Below are 24309 nucleotides of genomic sequence, written 5' to 3' on the forward strand. Positions count from 1 at the left end.
GGACTCTGCGGTAAGAATGGGAGGCTTTTGAAAGGTATTAAACAGAGGTGTGTGCTGTGATCTCATGTACATTTTTGAAGGTTCGCTGTGTGGATATTAACTAGATCTAGAAGAGTCAAAGAGATTACACACCAAAAGTGTGGCCCCGTGAGAGGCCAGAGAGACACAGCTTTGAAGTTTGTTCTATGACTCCAGCGTTACACGGGGCTGCCATGTGGCACCGCTGTCAGAGGCACCTTCCTATTGTCATCTGCTCTGTAAATGGCATCCCATGGAATCCAGCCAAGTGGAGGTCCGGGTGGTGGCCAGGTTCACCTTTGGCGAGTTTGGGTCTCGAGGCAAGGGTAAGGACCAAGGGACAACCTCTGGCCCAGATGATTGCTGATCACCTGCCGAAGTGAAAAGTATATAGGCTCCCCTTGCCAATCCGGGGATCATGGAAGTTTCCACTCAATGGCCAATCATGCCAGTTACCAACAGGAGAGGCCACTGGCAATTTTCATTCAATTCAGAGGAATGACGGAGTTGTAGTAAACGCTGCCAACCTACCAAAGGACGTTTGATGAGTCTACTAAGCTTGTCCTCCTTTTTCCTCTTTTATGAGACTGTCAACAGAAGCTATGATCCAGGGGACAGTGTAATATCGCCCAGGTCATCAGTTCGCTCTCAGAACCATCACATACTTCCTTTGAAATCTTCGGGCAAGTTGAGTTAATGACAAGGACGTGAATGAGCTTTTCAGCCATAGCGTGTCATTAAGCTGTAAGAGCAACTTAGGCGAAAGCAATTTTGTGTTAAATTCAGAACCTACCTCTTTTTACATTTATATGACTAATTCTTTCCTGAGGATCAGAAATAAACTTTTAGGAGAACTAAATGCTAGCTGTGAAAGAAGCAAGTATTTGAGAGAATAAACAAACCTTCGAGTCACATTGCTGAGGGTCTCCCAGGCCATCCTTTCCTGGCATCTCAGAGATGAAAGTATTTCAGGACAGATGGTTAGTCTCTTCCAGAAAATTTCTGGTCTTAACTTGCTATGTGTGGCAGCCCAGTCCATTTTTCTAAAAAAATCACCCTGAAAGTTAAGGAATTCCTCCCTCTATTCAACTCACGTCTCTAAGGCTTTAATTTTAACCAGTTTCCTCTTATTTGGCCTTCTTTGGACATGGAGAAGAGCTGGTCAGCATCTTTCACATACAAGGGCCTTTAATCAAATTACTCCTTACTCGCTTTTTCTTCACACTAATAAACAATTCCACTTCCTTTAACCTTTCCACACAGGATTTATCCTCCATCCCTTTAATCATTTTGGTTGGTCTTTCCCTAGACTGTCTCCAGAGGGTCTTTGTTAATCCCTTTCATGTAATTTTAAGAAGTTCTTTTCTCTGAGGAAGTATTGAAATCTTCTCTCATTTTTGGAGGCATTCAATTCTGATTTTGGTAGTCCTATCCAGTGAGTACACCTTGCTAGGTTGAGTTGATTTTTCCTTTCAGCACCTCCAGTTATTTTCATCTGAGTGGGTCACCTTTGGACAGAGTAAACAGCCCAGTTTTCTTAGTTTTTCTGCTTTTATTGCCTTTCTCCCTTCATTATAAATAAAAAGGGAACATCAGAAGGAAGAATGGGAAGAAAGGCAAATTCTAAATAGCAACGATGTGAGTTGTTAGAAGAGAAGTTACATGAATTGTAGAAAAGTAGAATAATAGGGAAATAACGGGCTACTTTTGCTTTCAGGCTGGTTGAGAGACCACCCTGCTTCTATTACCTCGATGAAAAAGCAGAAAAGGCTTCATGGTTTATTATCACTTTCTGTGTGCAGGAGAATTGGAGGGGAGGTGGAATGATAAGTGCATTCATATACTTAAGTTATTTTTCTTGGCTATGTAAATTCATTGCCTTCTCATGCAAAGAGAGGGCGTGTCAGACTGGAAGCAGGTCATTCCCTGTGTCATTCTCTGAGGCTGTTTGAGAAACACAGGGGTTAGTTCCAGGCTTCGAGACCCCCATCCAGAAATCCAGGTCTTAATTCTCTTGTTATCTTATCGTTGGCCTTAGCCACCTCCTGATCCCAGAAGTTTAGGGCAGCCACTCCACGCCTGCTTGGGAAGTGTTTTTCTCACACCATCCCACCTTGTAATTCTCTCCTGCAGAAAGCCTTCTGACTTGGCATTCAAGGAGCCAGATGGGCCAGAAAAAGTTCAGTTTCTCTCTTCTTTACTTCATTTTCTTCCCCCAGCTCAAGGAGTTGGTATTTTTGGTGGCTGGGCATTTTACGTTACACTCCATTTCTTTGGTGACAAGAATAACTTTGTGGTCCATTGAGAACAAGTCGCTGTCACTTGGCCCCTGCTCTCTTCCTCTTATATAATAGAATGACCCTTTTTTCTCCCCCCCACAGTAAGCAGAATGTTGAAGGCTGCAAAGAATCCTTTTTGATAATAAAAATATGATCCTGGAGTGCTGATTTTTTTTTCTTTGCTTTTCCATAAAAGTGTGGACAGTAGTCTTATGGGAAATGTGTCCTGATAATAATAATGATGATAGCAGCTAATCTCTACTAAGGGCTAATTGGCTGCCACATGGATTTTAATCTTTTCAACAACCTTAAGATAGGCAGTACTAGTATTGTATCTGTTTTACAGATGAGGAAACTTGAGTCACAGAAAGCTTGAATACTTTGGCTCTAATGACCCATCTGGTAAATGTTGAACTTGGGCAGTTTAACCTGCGCGCCATGGGTTTGGCAACTTTGTGACAGCAACTGCTGAACTGGATCCCTAGTGTGTAGGAAGATGCTTAGAAAGAATGAAATCGCAAATATTTACTGAGCTCTTACGCTTTAGGAACTGTTTTAAACACTGTACATGGATGGTCTCATTTAATGCTGACCCAAACCCTATCGGGTCGATGCTGCTGTAATTCTCACCATTTTATTGAGGAAGAATTGAGGCTCAGAGAAGTTAAGCAACTTTCTCAGCATCACGGAGTGCTTGAGCCATGGAGTCAGAACTCCCACGCAAGAAGTCTGGCTCTAGAACCTGCCAGTTTCACTATAACTATGCTGCTTCCTGTAATACTGAAGATCTTGCTGGGGGCCGGAGGGGCGGTGAGGCTGCTGCAGAAAGACTGGGCCTCTTGTCTGAGACACAAACTGCGTAAGTTCTATATACCCTCAAGTGAAGTGTTTTCCTAGTTAGTTGGCAGGACAGAAACCGCAGCCAGATAGGCCCATTGGCAGTGATTCCAGCAGGAAGCCTGTGTCCTGCTGGGTTTGTCCCACGCGGCTTTGTCAGGCACTTCCTGCCATCTTGTGTTCTTGTCACCGCTATTGGCTTTGGACCCCATAGCTTTCTAACCGATGTTCTTTTTTCTTCTTTTCTCTGGTTCTCTGTTCAGCTCGAGGCTTTTTATTCCATCTTCACCACGGAGCAACAAGACCACGTCAAGTCAGTGGAGTATCTGAGAAATAACTTTCGGCCACAGCAGGGCCTGAACGACAGGGTGGTGTCCAAGTCTGCCGTCCGTGATGCCTGGAACCACGACATGACAGACTTCTTAGAAAACCCACTGGGGACAGAAGCCTCTAAAGGTACATTTGGATTAAGTGCCCTTGCCCAGAGGAAGATTCCTTATCATAAATTACTTTAAATGAAAACATGTTCGGAACCGGCCAAGAATTGGAACATGCCGTTAAAAGCACGTTTCTATGCTCAAAGTGACTTGTCTGGATGACAAGTAGAAGCATTTGTGGGAATAACTTCAGTTAGATACTTTTAGAATTGCCCTTTTGACTAGTAACATATTAGTCCTTCTCTCTGTAATTTAACTTTGTAGCATCATCCCTAACTAGTTGATGTCTTAAAGCTTTTTGGTGTCTTACTTTTTAAATGTTTCCCTGTCGTGATCAGGGGTTTGTCTCTGAGCTCAAACATCAGGACCTCAGACTTGCTCCCAACACCCCAATCTGCAGCTTTCTTACTAACTTCCATACCAGCCAAGAAGTCTCCCTCCAGCTCTCCACCCCCACCAGACATCACATGGCCTCTTTTTTTTTTTTTTAATTTATTTTATTTTTGGCTGCATTGGGTCTTTGTTGCTGTGGCGAGCGGGGGCTACTCTTCGTTGCAGCACGCAGGCTTCTCATTGCGGTGGCTTCTCTTGTTGTGGCTCACAGGCTTCAGTAGTTGTGGCACGTGGGCTCAGTAGTAGTGGCTCACAGGCTCTAGGTGCGCGGGCTTCAGTAGTTGTGGCGCACGGGCTTAGTTGCTCTGCGGCACGTGGGATCTTCCCAGACCAGGGATCGAATCCGTGTCCCCCACACTGGCAGGTGGATTCTTAACCACTGTGCCACCAGGGAAGTCCCAGATGAGGAGTTTACATCACGAGTGAGTACAATATCTGGTAGCTCAGAATTGCTGACGTTACGACAATTACAAAGTTCTTTCCTAATAAGTGGACTGAACATATGATACATCAGTTGTACAGAGAGGATGCATAGCCCTTCTTACCTAAGGAAGTTGGAGAGGATACTGGTTTTCATTGCATTAAGTTGTCAGAGTGGCCAGGATCTTCCACTGAATGGGCTTTCTCTGAATTTGAGCAGAGCCATGGACCCATCCTTAGATAGAGAGAATCGGTTCTTCATTTTACAAGGTTACAATGATCATGGTGTGTCCATTGCTGACTCTTAAGATGGGTGGATACTAAAATGTTTTGTGAGCTTTCTAGACACAGAGAGAGATGTAGATGCACTCCTCTTTCTTTTTTAAACCTACTATTGGAGTGTCACATACAGAAAAGTGCACACATAATATGCACACGACTTGATTAATTTTCACAAACTGAATATACTTGAGTAACAAACACCCAGATCAAGAAACTGATATCATTTGCTTCCCAGAAGCACTTCCTTTCCTTCACTCCTAGACACTATCCTTTCCCAGGGGTAACTGTGACCATGAATTAGCCTTGCCTCCTGGTCAATTTCATATAAATGGAATCAGTCGGTAAGTCGTCTTCTGTGTCTCGCTTCTTTTGCTTTACACGGGCTTGGAGAGTTATCTATGCTATTACACGCAGTTGTAGTTTGTTCTTTCTTAGGGTTGAATTTCATTGTATGACAGCAGCTGAATTTATTTATCCATTTCAATATACATGAATATATGGATTATTTCCATGTTTTGGTAATTATGAAAGTTCTTGAACATGGCTCTTACTGAGTATGTGGACATATCTCTGTTGGGTATGTACCCAGCAGCAAAATGACTACCGCCTAGAGGACACACATATTTTCAGATCTGGTTAGATACTGCTGAACAGTTTCCCAACATGACTATATGTACCGCTTTACACTTCTGCCAGCAGTGTAAGATAGTTTTCTATTTTTTTTAACATTTTTTAAAGGCCTAATTTACATACCATAAAGTTCAATTGTTGTGAATGTACAATTTAAGAATTTTCAATAAATTTATAGTTGTACAGCCATCAGCACATCCACTTTTAGAACACTTTCATCATCCCAGTAAGTTCCTTTGTGCCCATCTGCAATCAATTCTTTCTCCTAACCTCAATTCCAGGCCACCTCTGATTTGCTTTCGTCTTCCACTTGACATAGGGTTTTGAGATGTATACATGTTGTAGCATGTATCAGTAGCTCATTTCCTTTTATTGCTAAATAGTATCCCTATTTGTTTTTTTCAATAACAGCTTTATTGAGATTTAATTCACATACCATAAAGTTCGTTCTTTTAGAGTGTCCACTTCAGTGGTTTTTTATATTCACAAAAGTGTGTACTCATCACTGCTACCTACTTCAGAACATTTTTGTCACCCCCCAAAAGAAATTCCATACTCACTAGCAGTCACTCCTTTTTCTCCTGTCGCTCCTTCTTTCCCAGCTCTAGGCAACCACTAACGTACTTTCTGTTTCTACGGGTTTGCCTGTTGTGGAGATTTCATATAAATGGAATTGTACAATACGCGGCTTTTTGTCTCTGGCTTCTTTCATTTAGCATCATCTTTTCAAGGTTCATCCATATTTAAGCATGTATCGAATTCCATGCCATTTTATGGCCAAATAAGATATCATTGTATGGATAGAGCGCATTTTGCTTATCCATTTATCAATCGATAGATTCCAGTTTCTCGCTCTTACGAATATTGCCGCTATGAACGTTCGTGTTCACGTTTTTGTGTGGACATGTGTTTTCATTTCTCGTGGATATAAACCTAGGAGTAGAATTGCTGAGTCATAGGGCAACTCTTTGTTTACATTTTTTAAGAGCTGCCAGACTTTTCCCAAAGCAGCTGTACCAGTGTACATTCCCATCGGCATTATCGGAGGGTTCTGATTTCCCCATATCCTCGCCAACACTTGTTACACATCTTTTTTATTTTAGCCATCCTACTAGGTACGAAATAGTATCTCTTTGTAGTTTTGATTTGCACTTCCCTAATGACTCATGATGTCCCTATTTGTTTTTAAATGATGTTCGTATTTGTTTTAAATTTCATAAAACCATGGTGCATGTGACCAAATGCTCCTCCTTGTATTCCCCAAGAAAATTCAGGTCATTCCATGGCACCAAAGGCGAAAAGCCAGCCACAGACGCTGGCAGTCACCAGGCAGCCCGGTGTGCTTAGGTTATTGACCTTGAAGATCGGAGTAGAAAAGAGCCAGTATAAAAGAAGAGTCCCTTTCTCTTCTCCGGGCATATGCAAAAAAGATATTAGAAAAGGAAGGGTGGTATTCTGTAATCTTCAGGTGATTCGAAAAGAACAAACCCTGTCTGATTGGCATTCTCTAGCTGATCGTCACTGGAAGCTTTTGGTGCCTAAGAGAGCCATGATTTTGAGCATAGAGCTGTGCATTTATGGGGCTATTGTCACAGAAGAAAGAGAAATTAATTAATTACATAGGGCAGGCATCAGTAAGCTTTTCTGGCTAAGGACCAGGTATTGGGTCATGTGATCTCTTGTTGCAACTACTCAGCTCTGCCACTGTAGCATGAAGGCAGCCGTAGACAATATATAAATAAGTAGGTATAGAAAATGTCTTCTAATAAAACTTTATTTGTAAAAATAGGTGGCAGTCCAGATTTAGCCTGGGGACCATAGTGTACTGACCCCTGCTCTAGGGAATGGCTCAAACTAAGATGGTGGAACCCCATCTGAGGCTTATTTGAAGGTATTTTCACAGCGGCCGTGACTGTGGAAGTGTCCATTGGTCGGTTCTGCTTTTCCATGACACTACAAGATCCTAGGACCAATTAGAGGTTTATTAACTTGGTAACCATTCACTGACCAATCCACCTTAAGACCACTTCATCTTCCACTCCAGAAGTATAAGTGGAGCCTCTGTAGACTGAGCCCCACTTCCGTTGTTCCCTGGCTGTGATCACTGACTAGTGTTCATCGAGCAGCACAGCAGGGGATGCTTGAGTTGATGTGCCCCCACCCTGCCCTTCTGTCAGGATGATCAGACATACTAGAATAGAGAAAACAGAATCAAGCCATTAGTTCCAAGCATGAGATGCATCGCCACGTACGACACCGAAAGAGGGGGAAAAGTCACCTTAATATTGTATTGTTGCCAAAGAAAGATTTATAATGGATGTCATCCGTAAAAAAATAGAAAGCTTTAGTTTCCAGTAAATGGAAACAATATTTAGGCTTGGTAGATTGTTCGAGGGACATCCAATTCACCACTCTGCCCTTTGTCGGTAAATAACTTAGACAGACTTTTGGATTTAATGCGCTGTCATTTTAGTTATTCTGTAACACATCCCGGGCACATGGAAGAGCATTTCGGTGATTAAGTGCTGAATACTGTCTATTGTGAAGACTTTTGGAACAGTGAACAGAGAAAAATAACTTCCCTTCCAACAACATGAAACATATGGTTTATTAATTTAACAAAACCTGTTCAAACCACAGTGGAATCAAAACCACTTGATCTGATAATTTGATTTGATGGCTTAATTAAAGTGACACTGTATAATGTAATAAAAGCAAAGGAAATGAAGAGGACAGTGGGTGGCCTTTGTCCTCTCCAGTCACCTAAGCCAACGCCGTGGTTTTTGAGAATGGTTTTTGTTTTTGCTGATGGACGAATCTCTTTGTTAGCTGCATTTTCAGCGCTAAAGATTGCTTCCTGTCGTGGTTAAAAGCAGTTTTTAAGGGCATGTACCAGTGTGTGAGAACGCCTAAATAACTAGCCTATTTTAAATCAGAACACATCGAGAAAGACCATCACATTTTCCACCCAAATTAGCAAACAAAGAAGTAAATCCACGATTGCTTTTTTTTTTTTTTTAATTTATTTATTTATTTAGGCTGTGTTGGGTCTTCATTTCTGTGTGAGGGCTTTCTCTAGTTGCGGCGAGTGGGGGCCACTCTTCATCGCAGTGCGTGGGCCTCTCATTGTCGCGGCCTCTCGTGTTGCAGAACACAAGCTCCAGACACGCAGGCTCAGTAGCTGTGGCTCACGGGTCCAGTTGCTCCGCGGCGTGTGGGATCCTCCCAGACCAGGGCTTGAACCCATGTCCCCTACATTGGTAGGCAGATTCTCAACCACTGCGCCACCAGGGAAGCCCCACGATTGCTTTTAAAAGGAGTTTGACATTGAAATCATGGTTTTCTGCTATTTGGGGAGAAAATATTAATGTTGTTCTATTTTCAGTTTAATCATGTTCACTCACCACATTAATGAGCTTGAATTACTTTATCTTAATAAAAGAACCTCTGATATGGAACATTTAATTCCTTTATAGGCAGCTGCCCTCCCAGAAACTCTTCCAGAAAGTTAGCTTGGTACTTTTAGTAACTTCCAACACAGAAAAGTGCTAAGGAAATCACATTTTTAATGCAGCCGCCATGGAGTGGTTTTGACCTCCTTCTTTTAAAAATAACTCTTACTAGCTATTAATTTTTAACCTTGGGAGTGATTAAGAAAGCAAGCAAAAAGTAGGGCTGTTTTTTTGTAAGACTCTCCAACATCCTGGGTGCTCATGCTTTTAAAGGGCATGCCATGTTCTATCAAACATTTTTACAGGCTCAGATATCCCGTGATGACTAATTTTATGTAAATAGATAGAGAGTTGGTGTAAGTTGCCTTTGATTGGTTGACATAAAGTTGATATTTCATAGACATTTAACATAGCATTAACTACTTTGGGCTCATGTTTTCTAGCCAGTGAGTTTCTTTTCCCGTGTCAGGCATCTTCATCTACATTGAAGCGCTTTCTCTAGAAGCTGTGCCTGGTACACCTATGCTTAAAAAGGCTGCATAGGGGTTTTCACGGGCCAGGTGCTATGCTAGCCTTTTCTGTGCATATACGGTTTATTTAATCCTCAGAACAACCTCAGCCAGGATGCACTTTCCATTTGTCAAATATTTGTTGAGGATCTACTATGAACAAGTTTTAGGCACTAGAAATAAAGCTGAACAAGGGAGAAGAGTCTCTTTCGGAGCTTAAGTTTTAGGGGGAGGAAAGAAGGAAAGCGCTCAGTGATTAAGCTCTTCAGTGTTGTTCTGCAGGTCAAATCAGGTGGTTTGCTAAGAGTGGCAGACATGGTGAGGCCAAGGGGAAGAGAGCTTCCCTGGAGAGGATGGGTTGGTCTGGATAAGGAGCCAGCCCTGCAAACTTCTGAGAGGGAAAGGTCCTTTTTGCAAAGGCCCTGAGGCATGGGAACCCGCAAGAGTGAAGTCTCAGAAGACTTTTCTTGGCAAGGCGTTAAGACTGTGTTCTTATGACAGTGGCCTTTGGAGGAGTCTAAGCAAGGCTATGGAACCATCTGGACAGGTTTTTAGACCCATCACTCTGACTGTTATGTGAAGAATGTTTGCAGAGGACCTGGGGTGGAATCTGTAAGACCCGCAGGAGGCTGATGGAAATATTCCTGGCAGGATGACAGTGGCTGGATGAGGGTGATCCCAGTGGATGTAGAAGTGATCCGTTAGGGATGGATTTTGTAACAGAGCCTCTGAGATTTACTAACACTTTGGATGGAGGATGGGTGGGGGTGAGCAGAGAGAGAAATGCAGTGTTACTGTTTCTCTTTAACAGATGAGTGGTCTGAGATTCAGAGAGAACAGGTGGTCGGTCATCCAGAGCCTCTCAGCCAGGAAATGGTAGAGCTGAGACGTCAACTGAGATCCTCTTCTGTCCAAACACAGCATTCTTTCTATTTTCCAAGGGACTGCCGGCTTCCATATGTATCCACAAGAGGTGGTCTCTGTTTTAAATGTCATCAGGTGGCTTGAGCAACACGGTTTTATTATTATCTTTCTGTGAATGAAGGCGCTTTAAAAGTCCTTGAGGCAACTGGGTGCTCTTCCTAAAGATCAAGTTTATCTTCCTGAAAGGAATCACTGGTCTCTGTCTTTCTCTGCTTGGCTTGCTTTTGGCAGGTTATCTTGGGTCCTCGGGGCAGAGGTTACTGAGGTCTTGATGACAGGGTTAGTCCCTGGGAGGGTCAGTGCACCCACTTAATGTGGATGTTGGGGCCTCCTAGGCTAAGGATGTTGTGCATCCTTGAATCAACAGGACCTAACACAGCACCTAAAATATAGTAGGTATACGGTCATTGTTCATTAAATGAATGAATGGGGAGACAATATAAGGGGCAAGGGGTAAGAATCTAGACTTTGGAGTCAAGCAAACCTGGACTCAAATTCCACGCCAATCATTTACTTCTGCACATCTGTGCTCTAGTTACTATCTAAGCCTCAGTTTCCTTTCTGTAAAATGGAGCTAATAATCACATCCCCTTCCTTGGCTTGTGGCCTTTTAAGTGAGCCAGTATAGAGAACAAATAGTACAGAGCCCGGGACATGGAAAGTACTCTGCAACTAATTGTACTTCCTTGTCTGTAGGTCAGCATTGGCTTTCAGGACAACCTGTTACATGTGACATGATCACTGGAGAACACATTTCAAAACCAGGGGACCACATTCTCTTCCTGGTAGAAATGCGAAGCCAGATTGTCTGAAATAGTTAGAACCTTTCCAGTGAATCCCACGGCCCATAGCATGGTCCACATGTCCTGTCCCCCTCCCCAACCCCGCCTTCGTATCCTGCACCTCAGTCCACCAGCCGCACTGCAGTTCCAGCAGCCTCTTCCCTGGAAGGCCCCGGCCTCACCTCTGCGCATCATCCATCCCTTGTCAGCCTTCAAGGCTCAACTAAGTGGTCCTTCCCCATGAAGTTTCCTGGCTGCCTTGGCCCAGACACTGTCGGGGCACCAGTACCTTTCTTTTGTAGCATTCTCAGCGTTGGAATTTTACATTCATTTATGTATTTTTTTTTCCCTAATACCTAACTCTCCCACTACCTTGTAAGCTCATAAAGGGTAAAACTGTTTTTTTTTTTTCTCTTTTCTTTGTTGGAGAGAGGGTACAATGCTCACTGTTGGCGCCTTAGTAAATATTGGACTGGAGGGAATGATGATGGTTGGATGGTTGGATGGATGGATGGATGGATGGATGGATGGATGGATGGATGAAGCTAACCCACACATGCCAGGTGGCCAGGAGGAAAAAAGATTCTTGCTACAAGACTTGGCACAGTTGAGGCATTTATGATCTAGCCCAGGCTAGGTGCTCTAATGGGAGGAGCGAAACCAGGCATTTGGGAGTAGGATTCCCCACCTCTCCCAGTACCTGAAATCAGAGAGGCTCCTAGGATTTGGGAAGCCATCTTCCAAATCCATTTGACCATAAGCCACTTGGATGGAAGTGTTGGTATCAAAGCACCGTGGAGAGAGGGCTTTCCTCTCTGTCCCAAGGAACAGCCATGTTTCCCAACCACTCCACCACTCCTAAAAGCAGAGAAAGGGAAGCGCTGAAAGAGGCAGGCACTGTTGTCAGGAGGCTCCCAGGCAGAACCACGTTATGGCTTGGGACCCGTTGAGCTGATATTGTTAACAGATGCCAGGGCCCGCCTATTGTTTACACACTTTATAAATATCACCTAATTACTTAATCCTCTGTCTCCAGGCAGGTAGGCAGAGTTTGATCTTCAGGGCCGACTTAGGCACCCTCCTATGGCTTCAGCTGTTCTCTGCTCTCCAGGAAAATCTTCCCTGACACTGGGTTTGCTTGTGTGAGCACCATGGTGCTTATGAACTGCAATCTGGAGATTACTAAAGGCCACCAGCATCCCTCCTCCCAGAGGGACACACTTCCCCTTGCTGTCGCCAGCGAATGTTCACGGCCCACGGAGCGGGAAGCTCCGAGATGCTTGCCTGCATCTCCCTGTCCTCAGGGTCATAGGAATCACGGTGGCTGGGAGGCAGACAATTTATCTTCTCCATTCTTCCCACCGATTCTTCTGTAAACCAGCACAGGCTGGTCGAGGTAGTTTTTCTTCAGGTTCAAGGAACATGGGCCGAACCCTTGGCTTTCTTGGGTGCAAGCAATGTTGTGACCTCCCCAGTCCTTGAGACCGTGTGTAAAGGCACAGAGGGGGAGACCATGATGAGGCCTCTGGGGTCATCTTTTTCTCTTCTAAGCTCAGTCGGGGGTCATCACAGTTGCCCGCTTCTCTCCTGGGCCCGGTCTGGACTGGTTTTGTGATTCCAAAGCACTGGCTTGGACCGAAATGAGTGTCTGGGCTGTCCCATGTCACATCTGTGCCTGTGTAGACAAGGTGCCGTCTGTACATCTGACACTAGGGGCTAACAGGTTTCATCTATCAAGTGCACAGAGCCCCCTGGTTTCAATGCAAAGGCTTCCAGGAAGAGAGGAGGCTTCTCCATGAGGAGTGCACTGAGCATCTCAAACTGTTGGTCTTCACCAGCCAGCTAGAAGCCCAGTTCCTCAGACCATAAGGATCCGTATGCCTGGGGTGGCCAGGAGGCCAGGGTGGCTCCGTCCCTCCCAAGTGCGGCACAGGTGATTTCCCACTGAGGCCCACTAGGGGCGCTGCTTATTCGCAGCCTGGTCTCTCCAATTTAAGTGGCAGGCTCCCTGATCTCTTGGGTCCTCTTGACCAAGCCTCGGAGGCACTGCTTGAGGCCAGTCCCCAGGTGTGGAAGATCCTGGAACCATGCCAGAGAGGGCCATCCTTACCAAATGACCCAGGTGCCACATCTATGGGTTGAAACAATGTTGGCATTTAAACAATGGGGCTCATCCAATGGCCTCCCTGAACCAGAACAAGTAAGAGAGGCAGGTGTCAAGGAAGAATCAGAAATTCAAAGCTAGCAAGGTGAATGTCGGGAGACATTAAAAGGAGAACGCTTCTTTTAAATATAGTGGGTCCCTAAGTGATACCTAATTCTAAGAGAAAAATTATTTTAAGGACCAAATTGAAACAAAGGACGTGGGCATCTTGGCCTATTGAGTCACTGTCATCTAGAATCAAGAATTTACACAAAAGCCTGGCTAAACCCGTCAGTGTGGGTCACTAGTTGATCTCTTTTTTTTTTTTTTAACATTTAATCACTTTTTTTTTTACACAGCAGGTTCTTATCAGTCATCAGTTTTATACACATTAGTGTATACATGTCAATCCCAATCGCCCAATTCATCCCACCCCCCACTGCCACTTTCCCCCCTTGGTGTCCAGAACTTTGTTCTCTACATCTGTGTCTCAGTTTCTGCCCTGAAAACTGGTTCATCTGTACCATTTTTCTAGGTTCCACATATATGCGTTAATATACAATATTTGTTTTTCTCTTTCTTACTCACTTCACTCTGTATGACAGTCTCTAGATCCATCCACGCCTCAACAAATGACCCAGTTTCCTTCCTTTTTATGGCTGAGTAATACTCCTTTTTATATATGTACCACATCTTCTTCATCCATTCGTCTGTCGATGGGCATTTAGGTTGCTTCCGTGACCTGGCTATTGTAAATAGTGCTGCACTGAACATTGGGGTGCATGTGTCTTTCTGAATTATGGTTTTCTCTGGGTATATGCCCAGGAGTGGGATTGCTGGATCATATGGTAATTCTATTTTTAGTTTTTTAAGGAACCTCCATACTGTTCTCCATAGTGGCTGTATCAATTTACATTCCCACCAACAGTACAAGAGGGTTCCTTTTTCTCCACACCCTGTCCAGCATTTGTTGTTTGTAGATTTTCTGATGATGCCCTTTCTAACTGGTGTGAGGTGATACCTCATTGTAGTTTTGATTTGCACTTCTCTAATAATTAGTGATCTTGAGCAGCTTTTCATGAGCTTCTTGGCCATCTGTTTGTCTTCTTTGGACAAATGTCTCTTTAGGTCTTCTGCCCACTTTTGGTTTGGGTTGTATGAGCTGTTTATATGTTTTGGAGATTAATCCTTTGTCCGTTGATTCGTTTGCAAATATTTTCTTCCATTCTGAGGGTTGTCTTTTCGTCTTATTTATGGTTTCCTTTGCTGTGCAAAAGCTTTTAAGTTTCATTAGGTCCCATGTGTTTATTTTTGTTTTTATTTCCATTACTCTAGGGGGTGGATCAAAAAAGATCTTGCTGTGATTCGTGTCAAAGAGTGTTCTTGCTATGTTTTCCTCTGAGAGTTTTATAGTGTCCAGTCCTATATTTAAGTCTTTAATCCATTTTGAGTTTATTTTTGTGTATGGTGTTAGGGAGTGTTCTAATTTCATTCTTTTACATATAGCTGTCCAGTTTTCCCAGCACCACTTATTGAAGAGACTGTCTTTTCTCCATTGTATATCCTTGCCTCCATTATCTCCGCAATTTTTTGCAAGAGTTTGAGAAGGATTGGGTGTTAGCTCTTCTCTAAATGTTTGATAGAATTCACCTGTGAAGCCATCTGGTCCTGGACTTTCGTTTGTTGAAAGATTTTTAATCCTAGTTTCAATTTCATTACTTGTGATTGGTCTGTTCATATTTTCTATTTCTTCCTGGTTCAGTCTTGGAAGGTTATACCTTTCTAAGAATTTGTCCATTTCTTCCAGGTTGTCCAATTTATATTGCATAAAGTTGCTTGTAGTAGTCTCTTACGATGCTTTGTATTTCTGCAGTGTCTGTTGTAACTTCTCCTTTTTCATTTCTAATTTTATTGATTTGAGTCAGCTATTTCCTTTCCCATGTTAGGGAAGTTTTCGACTACAGTCTCTTCAAATATTTTCTGGGGTCCTTTCTCTCTCTCTTCTCCTTCTGGGACCCCTATAATGTGAATGTTGTTGAGTTTAATGTTGTGCCAGAGGTCTCTTAGGCTGTCTTCATTTCTTTTCATTCTTTTTTCTTTATTCTGTTCTGCAGCAGTGAATTCCACCATTCTGTCTTCCAGGTCACTTATCCGTTCTTCTGCCTCAGTTTTTCTGCTATTGATTCCTTCTAGTGTAGTTTTAATTTCAGTTATTGTATTGTTCATCTCTGTTTGTTCTTTAATTCTAGTTGATCTCTTGATATGGCCATTGGGATCACTTAAAAAGATAGCTCACGGGATCTTAGATCTTGGATGGTGTTTAGAAAAGTCTCTCAGTGCTGAGGACAGCTATAGGACTCTACATGACCCAGGTGTTTCTTCATGATAAACGAGGCCATAACATCATCTCAGCCATGGGAAGTAGGAGACTTGTCCAGCTTCAGTATAAGTGCACTGGGCATTTGCACACCTGCACCCTTGTTTCTGGTATAGACCCTTGGTCGGAGCCTATGACTAGAGCAAGGCTGCAGGAGAAGTTAAGAGGTACCATGTAGAAAGGATGCTGTGCTCAGTTAAAGGGCGATAGGTCCACTGTGCCCTTTTGGCAGGAGATCACAGCATGTTAAATCTGGAAAGTAGGGAAGGGCTTTGGGGCACATGGAATCCCACCTTCCACCCAGTGTGCTAGAAGCAGCTGTTCTCAAGTAGGGCTTGGATGATGCACACTCTGGACTTTGCCACGTCTCTGAGTGCCAAGCTGAACAGTGCTTTCCCCTGCACAGGACAGAGACACTTCCCCTGGCCTTTAGCTCTCAGCGGCAGAGGGATATCACATAGAAGATGGACTCCAAGGAAGTAGGTCAGGAATAACATAATGGGGGAAGTCAAACCTGCATGCTTGGAGGACTCTGGCTGCTGCTGTTGTATTTTGAGCATGTAGCTCCATCATATGCACATGTAGGAAAGTTCTCCAGTTTGCTGTCTTCCAGCGTAGTTGCCGCAGAGCTTCTAACGCTCAGCTGTTGGCTGATAAGTGGAGTTGCACACCAAGGCTTGTTCGTGGGAGCGGAAGGGATACTGTGGGGTGGTGTAGAAAAGAACTCCACAGGTGTCTTAGGGAAACTTAGTTCTCCCTCCTGAGTAGATTCTCCACCTCTTGTGTGTTTCTCCTTTACTTGTACGCGGAATCCTTCACTTCTGGTCACCAGATACGGGGGCAGGGGTTTCAGTACAACAAGCAATTCTCTGCAACACCAGCTGGGTGTCCTACAGTGTAACTCCATTCCAGTGCCGGCCTCTGTCCCACAAGACTGCTTCCACCCCCACTTCAGATGCCAGTCGCAAGTAGGAGATCCCCAAATTACCCGTAACTTCTGTCCAGTTTGGTTACAAATTGGAGGTACCCACGATTTCCTCCTCTGGTTTGATTAATTTGCTGGAGTGGCTCACAGAACTCAGGGACGCACTTACGTACATTTACCAGTTTATTAAAGGATATGACACAGGATGAACAGCTGGATGAAGGGAAACATAGGGCGAGGTCTGAGCAGGTCCTGAGCACAGGAGCTTCTGTTGCCATTGAGTTGGGTGTGTTCACCCTCCCAGTGTGTGGATGTGTTTTCTTCTTTGTCTGAAGGAAACAAACACTCTAACTTGAAAAAGATATATCCACCCGCATGTTCATTGCATTATTTACAAATACCCAAGATAAGGAAACAACCTAAGTGTCCATTGATAGATGAATGGATAAAGAAAATGTGCTATCTATATAATGGCATATTATTAAGCCATAGAAAAGAATGAAATCTTGCCATTGGCAGCAACATGGGTGGACTTTGAGGGCATCGTGCTAAGTGAACTAAGTCAGACAGAGAAAAATAAATACCATGTGATCTCACTCATATGTGAAAACAAGAACTGAGCTCATAGATATAGGCAACTGACGGGTGGGGGTGGGAGAAAGGAGTGAACTGTTTTTTCGATTGTTTTCTAGTTTAAATAAACTGAATGATTGTTTTAAAGGAAATTTAAAAAAAGAATAAGAGATGCTCCTAGTATCACTTCGGAAGTTACAAGGGTTTTAGGAGCCCTATGCTGGGAACCTGGGGCAGAGACCAATATATATATTTTCTGTTATAACAGGTTAGAGCTTGCATTATTTAAGACACCTTAGATTTAAAACTTGAAAGCAGTTGCCCTAGTGCTTGGGGGAACTTGGGGTCTCCCACATCATGAGAAGGTGGTCCTCCAGCAATGTCTGGCCAGAGCTGCCCAGGGATGAACCCAGCTCCACACACTTCGCTTCCTTTGAGACCTGGTCTCAACCGTCTTCCTCCTCATTCTCTGCTCGCCAGGCCTTGCTAGTTTTCTTTCCAGTTTTCCCGCCTGAGGGCCTTTGCACGAGCTGTTTTCCTGTCTGCCATATCTAAGCCTCCTTCCTTCCTGCTCATTCTCTTTTTTTATAAATTTATTTTATTTATTTTTATTTGTGGCTGTGTTGGGTCTTCGTTGCTGCGCACGGGCTTTCTCTAGTTGCGGCGAGCGGAGGCTACTCTTCGTTGCGGTGCACGGGCTTCTCATTGCGGTGCCTTCTCTTGTTGCGGAACACGGGCTCTAGGCATGTGGGCTTCAGTAGTTGTGGTGCGTGGGCTCAGTAGTTGTGGCTCACGGGCTCTAGAGCGCAGGCTCAGTAGTTGTGGCGCACGGGCTTAGTTGCTCCGCGGCATGTGGGATCTTCCCAGACCAGGGCTCGAACCCGTGTCCCCTGCATTGGCAGGCGGATTCTTAACCACTGCGCCACCGGGGAGGTCCCTTCCCGTTCATTTTATAAACACCTAGTCAGTTCACACATCACTGTGCTCAGTAAGCCTTTCCTAACCAATCCCTCAAATCTAGGTCAGGGTGTTTATTAAACCTTTTTACAGAATTCCTATAATAGTTTCCTTAAAAGCATGTAATCACATAATCCTTACTGCCGGGAGTATCTAACCTTTTCGGTGCCATGGGCTCTTTCAGCCATCTGGTGAATCCCATGGGGGAGTGCTGCACCCTGCACCAGCACAGCTATTTCCAGCCTCCCCGTGATGGCTTGAGGGACCACGAGCTTAGTCTATATTTCTGATGGGGGAGAATGGTTACTTGGGCTGCGCCCAGTTTTCAAAGGCCTCGAAGGAGTTGGAGGCTGCTCTGAAAATTGTCAAGAGACCCACACTCTCATCTGTCATTGCGAACAAAGAAAACCAGGAAGGCAGAGGGAGTGGGAAGGAAGCTTTTTGTGCCAAGTATTGTTAACCAGGGAATAAGCACAGACCTGAGCCGTAGTAGTGATGCATTGTGTCTGCGTGGGACAGTTTTCACCTTTTAAGCACTTTTGAGTTACCCTCCTGACCTCTTCATTGCCGTCCTGCAGATAGGAAGATAGATGTGGGAGGTGTTTGTGGCTAGAACGTATGTGGTGCTGCACCCCCGTCCCCTCTACTACAGGCTGCGTTCCAGTTCCCAGCCCTCCTCCCACCCAGGGTCCTCGGCCCAGCCCAGTGACTTGGTCTCTCTGGACCCAGTGTCTTCTTTCATCTTTAGGGGAAAGGGTGCCCTTGTGGACCGTCTGAGAAGAAGACACGGAGCCTGACCCGTGGCGTGTGCTTGGCAACTCCAAGTAGAGAGAGTTCGGGTGTTGTAAATCCCCAAAATGCCAGAGCTGGGCTCCGGCTTTGATCCGGTTCCAGCACCTTCGCCCATCCAGTTTCCCTTTCGTGAGTTCTCGGGCATGGAGGGGGGAAGATGACACCCCGGAGCCCCAAGGTGCCAGGTTTGAAGTCCTATGCAATCGGCTTTGGGGGATTTTGTGTTTATCTAGACCTTTTGGATACAGCCCTTCAAGAAGAGGAATCCTTCCCTGAGACCGTGTCTTTGGAAATTTCCCCTAAAGGCCATAAAGAAATGACAGGCGTTTGAGCTGTCTGAGGCTAGGCTGGTGGCTTTGTTCAGCTGAGAGGTTCCCTTCTGCTGAAGAGGAGACGTTGCTCCTGCTTCCCTGCTGGGCAGGCGGGTCCCTGGTGGGCGGCATCTGTCTCCCCTGTGGTCCTCCGCTGGGCTGGTGTATGACGTCACCGCACCCCACCCTGCAGGAGGCAGCCGTTTCCTGTCTGTTGACGAGCTCCGTAAGAGGCGGATGGCACCGAATCGCTGTGTTTGAGCAATGCTGTTCGTCTGACGTCTGATCAGTAATTGGCCCGTTGCCTTACGTGTGAAACTTAGAGGGGTCCAGTGGTGGGAGGAGACCCCAGGGAGGACTTCAAATCCAAATCGTTGAAGGCGCTTGGAAGTTACACTCACTTTCACAGAGAAAGGGTCCCGTTAGTTTATCTCAAACGGCCCAAAGGAAGAGGATTGGGGGTAGGGGAATCTCTCATTTACTCGTGGAACCACTGAGAAAATATCCTTGACGTTGATTGAGGATCAGTGGACCTTGGGTGCTCTGCTAGAAGCCTCTTCATAATTTAACGAAGGCTGGGGTCCTAATTACAGGCGGTTCAGAATGTGGGCAGGAATTCTCAGAGCTGGTAGGGCATCGTCCGAGATGCCCGTGAAATGCAATCAGACACCAGTGAGAAGGTAATCAGGCCCCCAGAAGGGGAGGCTGACGTCAGGAGCACCTCACAGGGGACGTTTGTTTAGAGAGCCGGGTGTGGTGCCTCCCTCATGGTTAAAAGGCTTTGATTTTGTGCAGAAGGATGTGTCTCAAGACGATTGGCCAACTCCCTGTGTTAGGTGCATTTGCAATGGCCATTTGTCAGGGGTGTTGGGTACCTGTTCTCCGCCTAAGGCCGGGCTCCTGGTGCTTGTTTTAGATCAGTGGGAAACTCACCTGGCCTTGGGGGCCAGGCAGCTGTGGGTGAAGGCAGTGGGGAGGGGCGGGGACTGTGGCAGATGTGAGCACACCCACCTGTCTGAAGGGGGCCTGCACTGCCGCCCAGGAAACCACTGCCGTGTGTGGTTGCAGGCCCAGTTTAAAAAGCCAGCTTTATACGTTTTCAAACACTGTGTGGGCCTGGCAGCTTGTCCCCTGCGTGTGCCACTGGGCGTCAGGCCCTCGGATTCTGGTTGACCCACAGCATTCTCTGTGATCGTTACCCCAACTCTGTGAGGAGGTTATTATTACCTGGTACTAGCCACCCATTTTACAGATGAGAACGCAAGGGTCCATATGAGTCTGTCTCCAAAGCCCACCCTTTATTATACGAGCTCTTCTAAACTGTCCCTTCTGTGATGTACCACAGTGCTGCTTTTGTCTGTGATACTTGGAATCTGGGGGGAGGTTTTGTTGGAAAGAAGGGTGTGCATCCCTGAAAAGGCCGGCAAAGTTTGGAAGCACAAGGCACGAGTTCTTTGGAGGGTGTCTGGTCATCTCACCTCCCCCAGGGGCGTGATGAGCACGTTGAGGGAGGGGGCCGAGGGGCCCGGGGAGCACAGGGGAGACCTCGGCGGGGAAGCCGGAGCTTCAGGGAGACTGGGTGTGGGCTGGCCACAGAGGAGTCGGTGAGGTCAGAGACGTGGAAGGGGTCACGTCACGTGGGACCTGGGGGCCAGGGCAAGGCCAAGGGGTCGATTCCGTCCACTCAGCGCACCATTCGTTCAGCCCAAATTTACAGGGAGCCCACTGCGTGCTAGGCTCTGATTTAGTACCGAGGACAGTGTAGCAAACAAGGCAGAAAGTGTGCAGCCTCGTGGAGCCTGCATTCTCGTAGGGGACTGTGATCGCTCATTACAGACAGTCCATAAGGTCAGCAGTGTCACGCCACGTAGTACTGAGCACAGGAAGATCTCAGCTCTGCAGGGGAGGGAGCCTCTCAGGCTGTGTGAGGGGCAGAATACGGCACAAACAACACAAATGCAGTCGGCAAACATGTTTCAAACAGAGGTTTGGCCTCCCTTTAGCTTCTACGTCTGGAATCACCAAACCACTGATCCACAGGCCAAAACTCTCCCACCAGCACCTCCTGTACAGCCAGAAGCTGAGAGTGGTGTTTCTATGTGAAAAAGTTGAAAAAAATGAAAAGAAGAAAGTTTCATGACACATGGAAATGGTATGAAATGGCAACGCAGGGTCCATAACCAGTTTCTTTGCAGCAGAGCCATGCCCATCATGTCCGGATGACCTCAGCTGCTTGTGTGCTTCACAGGCAGAGCTGCGTAGCTGTGACAGAGACCAAATGGCCGGCAAAGCCAAGCACACTTACCGTCCTGCCCTTTAGAGAACAAGTGTGCCAACCCCTGTCCTAGGTCCTCCTTGTAATCTGCAAATGCTTCCTCCAAATCTGGCCCAGAAAAATCCACCCTCTCAGGGAAGTGAAGAGCAGAGGGGAATTTTCTTTTCCACCTGCTCTTCCCCTAAGCCGAGATGGGCGAACCTCAGCCTACAAGCCGCTGGCCCAGGGCTCCCACGTGTAGCCTCAGACAAGTGTGGATCTTTGGAGGCCCCTCAGTTACGGAATTCCCCGCCCCTGCCCCCGCCCCGGCAGGCTGTCCAGTGGTGAAGACTGTACGCTCCCACTGCAGGGGGCATGGTTCGATCCCCGGTCAGGGAACTAAGATCCCGCCTGCTGCACAGCGTGGCCCAAAAAAAGGTGGTCCTGTTAGAGTGAGGCCAGGCCGTCCTCCTTTTTGAGCCTAAACCAATATTTTCTAGTCCATTGAGACAGTAGGATTCTGTACTTTCATTCAGAACAGTATTACCAAGCTCTTCTTGACAAGGCAACATATCCGTGACTTAGTAAAAGACAACGAGAACAACAAATGCGCTCACAGGGCCATAATGCGTTGTATCCCATTTATATCAGATTGCATGTATGTGTTTTGACACGTGCACGAAGACGTTGGATCCCCAGAAAGTTAACAGTGGTTGTCTCTGGTTACTGGGATTTCGGGTGATTTTTTAAAACTTTCTTCTTCTTACTTTTTTGGATGACTTGGATTCTCTTTAAAAACATTAACATGAATCATCTTGAGCAAAGAAAAAGCCAGCTATTTTTATTTCAAAGAATAAATAAGAAGAATGGTTGCATCCGCATGTGGGTGATAGGATTATTTATGTGGTTATGATGTAACTGTTAAGAGATACATGCATCCCCCCATACGGCTCACCCCTAATTGGAGCAGGGGAGTGATGGCTTCAGAATGAGGGAGGTAAGTAAGGAGAAAAGATGTAAAAGTCAGAAAATCTGACATGTCATCAATGGAAGGACACGAGCTTCCGAGTATATAAATCTCCTTGGTTCATTATTGGTACTCAGAAAGATGGGAGTGTAGATCTTTTCCCATTCCTCCCCCTTCCCAGCCCCGCCCTCTTGAGAAACTGTAAACCACTGAGACGTTAGGGTATTTTAACATGGTATGTGAGCGCCACCTAGTGTCAGCACTCTGTCGTTTCACCCCCTGTCTCTGTGGGAGCCTTAACATCACATTCTTTCTTTGATGTCCCTGCTCCGGTGGCATTTGCGCAGCAGGCAGCGAAATGCCTCCCGGGGTTCTGCAGGGCAGTGGGGATGCCTCATTAATTTATCCCTTCCTTCTTGTCTCAGTTGCACAAAGCGAATCTGTCCGACTGAAGCAGGGTTTGGCAGTCGAAGAGCCAAAGGCTGCCTCCCTGTCAAAACCAATCTCCGCTTTTCTCCGTCAGCCAGCTGCTTAAAGCTGGGTCCCTGCTTCTCTGGCAGGAAAGCCATCCTCCCCAGGGCTGCCTTGGGCTTGGGGCTCTTGAGGAGCAAATAGGGGACTCTGGCTCGTGGTGGGCTGCTTGGCTTGGAGATGGGCTCCTGGGAGAACCCAGAACCAAGCCCCACATCCCCTGGCCCGTCCCCTCCAGGGCTGCTCCCCTGCTGCCCCCCAAACCCCAGCGTGGTCCTCACTGCGTCCCCCGCCCTCATGCCTCTCCTTGTCCAGCGCATCGCCAGGCTTTGCCTCTATCTGCTCTAGAACCTGCTGTTCTCTCCTAGGTAGACAAGCACCCAGCCGTTTGCAGCACCTCCTGACAGGCCTCTCTGCTCCTCTCTTAGCCCCTCTGGGCTCTTCTTTGCTCAGGTGAAGCTCCAGGGAGCTTTGTAAAGTGCACACCTGACTGCGTCGTTCTCTGGTTCCCATCCTTCCCGTGGCTTCGGAGTGCTGTAGGGTAAAGGCCAGAATTTTCATCTGGGCCTGTGAGGCTTCCCGCTCCACTGGCCTCCCTTGATCCAGCCCCACTGCCTTCCTTTGGGCTCCTCAGGCCTTCTCCCTGCTGAGGTCCCCTGGCCAGCCTCCCCTCTTCTCCTGACCCCCACGTAGTGAATCTCCATGCCGTTCTCAGTCGGATGCACCTGCCTCTAAATACAGCGTCCCTCTCCTCCCCTCCGCCCACCCCATCCTGGTGTGTGGTGTTAGCTGCACACGTGTCATTCTTTGATGAATTTCCATCTCCCCCTTTAGACCTGTAGCTCTCAGGGGTGTTTGCCCCCCCACCCCGGGACATTTGGCGATACCTGGGGACATGTTTGGTTGTTTTAACTTGGGTGGGGGGTGCTACCGGCATCTAGTGGGTAGAGGCCCAGGATGTTGCTAAACATCCTGCAGTGCACGTGACAGCCCCCAAGTGGCCAGTGGTGCTGAGGTTGAAAAACCCTGCTTCAGAATGGAAGCCCTGTGCGGGCAGGAGCCAAGGCCCCTGGGAAAGTGCACATCTGGAGGGCCAAAATGTCGCTGTTAATGGCTGACTTGATACTCCCAGCTCTGAAATGGGTTTGTTAGTAGATAGACGTAGAGCCGTCACATTCCTTCAAACGTGCCGGCCACAAGGAATAAACAGGGGAAGTAGCCTGGCTTTTCCTTTGCCCTCCGTCAGGGTAGTTACATAGAGTTCTGCTGGTCTAAAGTCGTCCTGGTTTTTTGTTTTTTTTTTTGCGGTACGCGGGCCTCTCACTGCCGCGGCCTCTCCCGTTGCGGAGCACAGGCTCCGGAGGTGCAGGCTCAGCGGCCGTGGCTCACGGGCCCAGCCACTCCGCGGCATGTGGGATCTTCCCAGACCGCGGCACGAACCCATGTCCCCTGCATGGGCAGGCGGACTCGCAACCACCGCGCCACCAGGGAAGCCCCGTCCTGGTTTTTTGTGCGTTTGCTTTAAAAGTATTTAAAGTCTCATTTTGCATCGTATTTGTTTACACTCTGATCTATT

At 46.4% G+C, this 24309-nt stretch overlaps 1 protein-coding gene across 3 annotated transcripts in view; it reads left to right on the forward strand.

Annotated features, from left to right (window-relative positions):
* Positions 1–24309, forward strand: part of PTPRG (protein tyrosine phosphatase receptor type G) — a 717425-nt gene that overhangs the window by 578136 nt on the left and 114980 nt on the right. For all 3 annotated transcript variants that reach the window (XM_024746428.1, XM_024746430.1, XM_024746429.1), the window contains exon 8: positions 3398–3590. In XM_024746428.1, the coding sequence (XP_024602196.1) occupies positions 3398–3590 (193 nt within the window). The remainder of the gene's footprint in view (positions 1–3397; positions 3591–24309) is intronic.

This window comes from Neophocaena asiaeorientalis, unplaced genomic scaffold (assembly GCF_003031525.2).
Source record: "Neophocaena asiaeorientalis asiaeorientalis breed wild unplaced genomic scaffold, Neophocaena_asiaeorientalis_V1.1 scaffold251, whole genome shotgun sequence".
NCBI lineage: Eukaryota > Metazoa > Chordata > Mammalia > Artiodactyla > Phocoenidae > Neophocaena > Neophocaena asiaeorientalis.